This window comes from Sciurus carolinensis, chromosome 10 (assembly GCF_902686445.1).
Source record: "Sciurus carolinensis chromosome 10, mSciCar1.2, whole genome shotgun sequence".
NCBI classification, from domain to species: Eukaryota; Metazoa; Chordata; class Mammalia; order Rodentia; family Sciuridae; genus Sciurus; species Sciurus carolinensis.
This window is the reverse complement of record NC_062222.1, coordinates 109473078-109481464: the sequence shown is the minus strand read 5'-3', so window position 1 is coordinate 109481464 and position 8387 is coordinate 109473078. Positions and strand designations below refer to the sequence as shown.

At 39.2% G+C, this 8387-nt stretch overlaps 1 protein-coding gene across 7 annotated transcripts in view; it reads right to left on the bottom strand.

Moving 5' to 3' along the window:
- Positions 1-1302: 1302 nt before the first annotated feature.
- The window catches only part of Tlr1 (toll like receptor 1), a 62398-nt gene continuing 55313 nt past the window's right edge, over positions 1303-8387 (bottom strand). For all 7 annotated transcript variants that reach the window (XM_047565936.1, XM_047565931.1, XM_047565932.1 and 4 more), the window contains one exon: positions 1303-3898. In XM_047565936.1, the coding sequence (XP_047421892.1) occupies positions 1443-3898 (2456 nt within the window). In that variant the 3' untranslated portion in view covers positions 1303-1442. The remainder of the gene's footprint in view (positions 3899-8387) is intronic.

Below are 8387 nucleotides of genomic sequence, written 5' to 3'. Positions count from 1 at the left end.
TTGCTTAGCACTTTATTTTTGCTAAGGCTGGCTTTGAACTCGAGATCCTCCTGCCTCAGCCTCCTGAGATGCTGAGATTACAGATGTGCACCATGCGCCTGTTTTTTCTTATCCTCTATAGCCATTCACCTGTATTCCCCAGTATTAACGGCTGCGGCTAAGAGATAGCACATGGGCAGATAGGGATGCACTACACCTAAACTACATTCTTCCTTCTGGTCAAAGGAGAAAGGTTTTTGTTTAGTTATGCAACTAGAATCTCAGCAAGATCTCCAGGCACAGAAAACCAGACTTGGAATTTCCATCTGGACCAAGGTGGAATACTTTCTTGGTTTGAGTTCCCACAGAAGCTGACCCTGGCCTGGAGCGGTGATGCACACCTGTAATCCCAGCAATTTGGAAGGCTGAGCGGGGAGGATCACAAGATTGAGGTCTTAAGTAACCCGGCAAGACCCTGTCCCCAAATAAAAACGTTAAAAGGGCTGGGGATATGACTCGGTGTTAAACACCCCTGGGTTCAATTCCTGGTTCAAAGAAGGAGGGGAAGTAGGGAGAGAGGTAGAGGGAGTGCTTAGAGGAGGAGAAGGAGGAGGAGAAGGAAAAAGAGGAGGAGGAGAAGGAAGAGGAAGAGGAGGAGGCCATTAGTCAAGGATGCAAGAGCAAGTAGTTTATTTTATTTCAAAGTGGTTCCAGGAAACACTTATACAGGAATGAGAAAACGAGAAGAGATATATATAAAGTCAGTAAAGAGCACTCTATTAAGCCATTTCTGTTGTGGGCAATCAGATTCTTATACCATTTGGGAAACGCAGGACAAGTATAAAATACATCCCAGATTTATCCTGAAAAATGGAAGAGAAAGTTGGAGTATTTATCCTTCAATTCTCATTCTGACATTGGTTGAAGACTGCTTCTAAGAACCCTATAGCTTTTCTGAATTGCCCTTTGTGTGAGCTCATAGCCTGGGGAAAAAACAAAAACCCTTCAGCGTTAGCAATGAGCAGCCTTCAGTATGAAAAGGCACATGCTAAGTAGAAATGCAGAGGGCACCAACAGCTGTAGAAGCTGTAGAAACTGTAGAAACTGTAGAAGTATAGGCAGGTAGGTCATGGAGTTTTATAACATTGATCTCAGCACCCAGAAATATACATCACTGAAGAGAAACAAGTGCTTCTCTTGATTTCATGATAAATTCAATGAGTGTGGTTATAACAAAGAAACAGATGAATCATATTTAAAATGAAATCAATTTAATTTCAATTTTAATTGAAATTATATCATTTCATTAAATTTTATTTCCACATATAAAGGGTGAACTGAGGACTGAAATTACACATTATTAACTACATCATGAAGTTAAAATCCTGTTTAGATTTATGTTGATACAAATAAAGTCATTGTTGGAACTTCCAAAAACAGCAACTTTGAGAAGAGGAATATTTTCAGCTCTGTCTATGATTTATTTCTTTTCCTTGGGCTGTCAACTTAATGTGAATGGCTGCTCTTAAGTTTGCCCAAAAAAGTCCATGTTTGCTCTTCTCCGTGGGCCATTCCAAATAAGTTCTTCTTGCCATAAGAGTTTTGAGCTTGTGGTAGTTGCTGGGAATGGAGTACTGTGGGATGGGTTCTAGCAAGATCAGAATTAAGCTATCAAAAGCTTTATGGAGGAGATTGTGGTGGGCAAAGTAGAGCTCATAATGGCACCACTCACTCTGGATAAAGTTGGGGGACAAAACAAAGATGGACTTGTAGCTCTTCTCAATACAATTTATAATATTTTCCACAATGCTCTTGCCAGGAACAAAGTTTCTCTCATGGAGACAGATCTGTATATCTTCTTTTTCTAGGTTTGGTAGTAATTCACTCTTTACCCAGGCAGAATCATGTTCACTGTATGAAATAAAAGCATGGAACCGGAGAGTATTTTGGAGTTCCTCCAAGGGGACATTCCTAGTCCTGTGCCGAGTCTGGGCCCACTGACACACCATCCTGAGATACCAGGGCAGATCCAAGTACAGGCAGAGGAAGGTCACAGTACCAGCCAACACCAGCACGATGGCCCCGATGGTGACAATCAGCAGACCTGTGTTACAGGATAATGGAGACACATGGAAGTCCTTTAGTGGGGTTCCCTTATAGCTTTCTGGGTAGTCACAGTTATAGGCATCAGGCCAGCCCTCTACCACTTCTCTTGGTAGTTGGCCTAGATGTTGGACAAAGTCTCTTAGCTCACATGTACATTGGAAAGGGTTGTTCCCTGCTTTGATTGACTTAATCTTCTGGCAACTCTGGAAGAAATCAGCTGATGGCTGGGAAACCGAATTATGCTCAATGATCAGTATAGAAAGGCTGCTGAAGGTACCACACCCAGGAAGGTCGGCTAAAGAATTGAATGCTACGTTGAGTTCTTGCAAAGCTTCCAGATGGGTGACATCTTTAGGGATGTTCATTATTCTGTTATTGTGAAGATCAAGTACCTTGACCTTGGGAGGCAAACATCTGAAAACAGAGTCAGTAAGTATATTTGAAGACATATTTAAACTTAATAAACTTTTAGTCCAACAGCACTTTTTCTCATCTTCTTCATACCTTAAAGAATTCTGGCTAACATCCAATTGTTGCAGAGACTTCATCTCCTCTGTCATATGAATTATGTTTGCAAGTTCTTTTAATTGATTCATTTGTAAACTAAGTGTTTTCAACTCAATTAAGTTTCCACAATTTTTAAAAACCATATCTGTTAAGAGATTATTGGAAAAATCCAAATGCAGAAATGGGCTAATTTGGGATGGGCAAAGCATATGGATCATGTGTGTACCAGACACTGTGAAGTTCTGGATATTCATATTTGAAAAGATCTTGTAGATGTTACTTTGTGGGAAGTTGAAGACATCACTGACAACTTGGTGTATTGACAAGGCCTTCAGGGAAGTGTGAGAATAATCAAAATTCCTGAAGTCAAGTTTACCTTGTAGTTTCACATTTGAAATGAAAACATACTCTATGGTTGTTGGCCAAACCAACTGGAGGATATTAATGAATGGATTCCAACTTGTTTCAATGTTGTTTAAAGTAAGATTCAATAGCCTTGGATTCTTTTGAAGTTTTGACAAAGCAATTAGGAAATAAGAGCACTCATTATCATCTAGCACGCATTTGATATTCGACAGTTCCAAACTTACTGCAGCGCTTACTGACATGTCCAAAATAAAATGGAATTCCTTTTTCATAGGGAAAACAATATGCAGACTCTCTGTGTTGAAGTCTTGAAGACTCTCAGGGTCTTCTTTTTCTCCATAAGTCTCTCCTAAAACTAGCAAAATTTTACTGATATTCAAATGAGCAATTGGCTGCACACTAGATTTTTCTAACTGTGTAGCACTCAATCCCAGAAATTTTAGTTGAGACATGTTGCCAAACTCTTTGCATATGGGCAGTGCATCAAATGTATTATATGAGAGGTCTAAATGCTTAAAGTTCACCGTAGGGTGGCAAGAAATCATCCTCAACTTGTTGTGGGACAAATCCAAGTACTCCAATTCCTGGTTGAATCTGAAAACACTGATATCAAGGTACTGGATTCTATTGTGAGAAATTATCAAAATCCTCAGCTTTGATAGTGATAGGATGTCAGAAGCCTGAAGCTCAGATATATAGTTGTGTGATATGTTTAAGGTTGTTGTTTCAAGAGAGAGATCATTGGGAACATGGGTGAGGCCTGTTTTTGACCTGTCAACTAAAAATTCACTTTCGTCAGATAGTTGGATTTTGCTCTTTAGTATTAACACCAAGATGATAACAAAATGGAAGAGACTAGAATTCTTTTCATCATTTTGTAACACTAGACAGTCCTGATGTAGTTGCTGTTCTTCAGAGCATCTTGACGCAGGTACAGATCCTGGGGGGGGAAATCCATGTTAAATGATTATCTCAAATTAAGCATAGCTGACATTAAACAAGCTTGTTAGAGACTTAAAATGAAAACTAAACTTCTTAGGGTTATAAAACGTAAAATCAGGATGATAGATGACTATCTGTGTTCTAACCCAATAACTAAGAATGGATGGTGTAATGAGTCAAAGGGTGGTTTCCCTCAAAAGGTATATCCACCTCCTAATCCCCAGAAACCATGAATGTTGCCTTATTTAGAAAAAGAGTTTTTTCTTGAGATGGGAGACTGTTCTGGATTATCCAGACGCTCTGTAAATCTAATGACAAATGTCCCTACAAGAAAGAGGCTGAGGAATATTTGACAGAGACACCACTCAGAGGACCACAAAAAGACAGGCAGTGAGATTGCTCACTGTCAGGCGTCTATCATCCACCATTTGCCTGCCTCTCACCTGTCCATTGCCTGCCTTACACCTATCCATCACCCAATGCACGAGGTTCACCTCCTGATCGTCCTACAACAGTCAGCAAACTGATCGCCATTCGCCAGTGGAGCACCAGCTGCCTGCTGTCGCCTGGAAGTTCAATTACCGTACCTGCAGGTTTGATTACACATGGCTGCTGCCATTTTGAGACAACAGCCAGACCCTGTAGGACCCCTGGCCAGACTGACTGAGCCCCGTCTCCAGGATACTTCAGCCCGACCGATCTCTCCCTGCCTCTGAGGCCCTCACATTGACTGACTGCTCCCTGCCACCAGGACCCCCAGACCAACTGACTGTGCCCTATCCACCGGGACCCCAGACTGACTGATTACAACCAGCCTCCAGGATCCCACAACCACACCAAACACACTGGACCTCCAGGACCCCTGCCGGACCAACCACATCCCGCCTCCAGGACCTCCAGTTGACCACGTCCACCCCTGAGCTGCAGCTCCCCATTTGCCAACACATTTCGAAGCCAGAGCGGCCATCTTGGATAATCCTGGAAGGCAGAGCTCCGATTTTTGGGTGGGGCAAATCCCATCCTGAGACGCCTGCTGGAGGCTTGAAGCTCACTGTCAGGTATCTCTCATGCATCAGGCTACTGAACACTGGGAGATTTCATTACTATATGACTGTTATACAGTAGATTTTCTTTTTTTCTTCTTTTTAAAAAATTTAAGTTTTTATTTCTTTACTTTTCTTGCTCTCTTTTCCTTTTGTTTACCTGTTCCCTCAGAGTCTCTTTCTCCCTTTTTTGCATGCTAATATACAATTTCTTTTGATTACACTCTCACCCTTTCTATTATCTAGAACTTCTGTATATTCTTTTCTTATCCTATTAACAGCCACATTCTACATCCCTCTGCATCCTCTTTGTCCTCCATTAGAAACTGTAGACCTTATTGCAAACCTGTTTGTTTTATCGAAGATAATATTTGAACTCATTCTGTTTACTATGACAATTTTGTTATTGTCCCCATAGGGGCTATTTGGTCTAGGATTGCATAGTGTCTGATTTGGGCACTGCTAATATTGATCTCCCCTTAAAGAAAGGGTTTTGGAAACCTATAGGGCCACTATAAGCCTATAGGGGGAAATCTGCAATACCCCAGATCTGCAATGCTAGAGGGGAAGATACATGAACAACATGAAAAAACAAGGGAAGAAAATGATCCAAACAAACTAGATTCTATATTAATAGAATCCAATGACAGTATGTTAGAAGAAGTGTCAGAAAAGGACTTCAGATTATACATGATTAAGATGATTCACGAAGCTAAGGATGAGATTAGAGAATAAATGCAGGCAATGAATGATAATACCAATAAGCTGAAAGAGCACCTGCAGGAAGCAAAAGATCATTTCAACAAAGAGATAGAGATTCTCAAAAAAAAAACCAAACGGAAATCCTTGAAATGAAGGAAACAATAAACCAAATAAAAAACTCAATGGAAAGCATCACTAAAAGACTAGACCACTTGGAAGACAGAACCTCAGACAATGAAGACAAAATATTGAATCTTGAAAATAAAGTTGCCCAAACAGAGAAGATGGTAAGAAATCATGAACACAATCTCCGAGAACTATGGGACATCATGAAAAGACCAAATTTAAGAATTATTGGGATTGAGGAAGGCACGGAGATACAAACCAAAGGAATGAACAACCTATTCAATGAATAATATCAGAAAATTTCCCAAAACTGAAGAATGAAATGGAAACTCAAATACAAAAGGCTTACAGAACACCAAATGCACAAAATCACAACAGATCCACACCAAGGCACATTATAATGAAAATGCCTAACATTCAAAATAACGATAGGATTTTGAAGGCCGCGAGAGAAAAGCATCAGATTACACATAGGGGAAGACCCATACGGATAGCAGCCAACTTCTCAACCCAGACTCTAAAAGCTAGAAGGGCCTGGACCAACATATTTCAAGCTCTGAAAGAACATGGTTGCCAACCACGAATCCTATACCCAGCAAAACTAACCTTCAGATTTGAAGATGAAATAAAATCCTTCCATGATAAACAAAAGTTAAAAGAATTTACAAATAGAAAGCCTGCACTATAGAATGTTCTCAACAAAATATTCCATGAGGAGGAAATGAAAAACAACAATGTAGGTCAGCAAAGGGAGGAACTACTTTAGAGAAAAACCAGTCAAAGGAGAAACCAAGCCAACTTAACCAAAAATAAGCCAAATGACTTGGAATACAAATCATATCTCAATAATAACCCTGAACGTTAATGGCCTAAACTCATCAATCAAAAGACATAGATTGGCAGAATGGATTAAAAAGAAAGACCCAACAATATGCTGCCTACAAGAGACTCATCTCATAGAAAAAGACATCCACAGACTAAAGATGAAAGGATGGGAAAAAACCTACCACGCACATGGACTCAGTAAAAAAGCGGGGGTTTCCATCCTTATATCAGATAAAGTGGACTTCAAGCCAAAGTTAGTCAGAAGGGATAAAGAAGGACATTTCATACTGCTTAAGGGAACCATAAATCAGGAAGACATAACGATAGTAAATATTTATGCCCCAAACAATGGTGCATCCCTGTACATCAAACAAATCCTTCTCAATTTCAGGAATCACATAGACCACAACACAATAATTCTGGGTGACTTTAATGCACCACTGTCACCACTGGATAGATCTTCCAAACAAAATCCAACCAAAGAAACCACAGAACTCAATAACACAATCAATAACCTAGACTTAATAGACATATAGAATATTCCATCCATCAACGAGTGGTTTCACTTTCTTCTCAGCAGCACATGGAACCTTCTCGAAAATAGACCATATGTTATGCCACAAAGTAGCCCTTAGGAAATGCAAAAAAATAAAGATACTGCCTTGTGTTCTATCAGATCATAATGGACTGAGAGTAGAAATCAATGACAAAATGAAAAAGAGAAATTACTCCAACACCTGAAGACTAAATAATATGCTATTGAATGAAACATGGATAACAAAAAACATCAGGGAGGAGATAAAAAAAATTCTTAGAGGTCAATGAGAATGATAATACAACATATCAAAGTCTCTGGGACACTATGAAAGTGGTACAAAGAGGAAAATTCATTGCATGGAGCGCATTCCAGAAAAGAATGAAAAGTCAACAACTAAATGACCTAACATTACAGCTCAAAGCCCTAGAAAAGGAAGAACAGAATAACAGCAAAAGTAGTAGAAGACAGGAAATCATTAAAATCAGAGCTGAAATCAATGAAATTGAAACAAAAGAAACAATTCAAAAAATTGACAAAACAAAAAGTTGGTTCTTTGAGAAAGTAAACAAAATAGACAAACCCTTAGTCACACTAACAAAGAGAAGGAGAGAGAAGACTCAAATTACTAAAATACATGATGCAAAAGGAAATATCACGACAGACATCACTGAGATACAGAATAATGAGAAGTTACTTTGAAAATCTGTTCCAACAAAATAGAAACTACTGAAGACATTGACAAATTTCTAGAGACATATCCTCCTCCCAAACTGAACCAGGAGGACATACACAATTTAAACAGATCAATATCAAGCAATGAAATAGAAGAAGCCATTAAAAATCTACCATCCAAGAAAAGCCCAGGACCAGACGGATTCTCAGCCGAGTTCTACAAGACCTTCAAAGAAGAACTCATTCCAATACTTCTCAAAGTATTCCAGAAAATAGAAAAGGAGGATACCCTACCAAACTCATTCTATGAAGCTAATATCACCCTCATACCCAAACCAGGAAAAGACATATCAAGGAAAGAAAAATTTAGACCAATATCCTTGATGAATATAGATGCAAAGATCCTTAACAAAATATTGGCAAACCGTATCCAAAAACATATTAAGAAAATTGTGCACCACGATCAAGTGCGGTTCATCCCTGGAATGAAAGGATGGTTCAACATTCGTAAATCAATAAACATAACCCATCATGTCAGTAGACTTAAGGATAAGAATCATATGGTTATTTCAATTGATGCA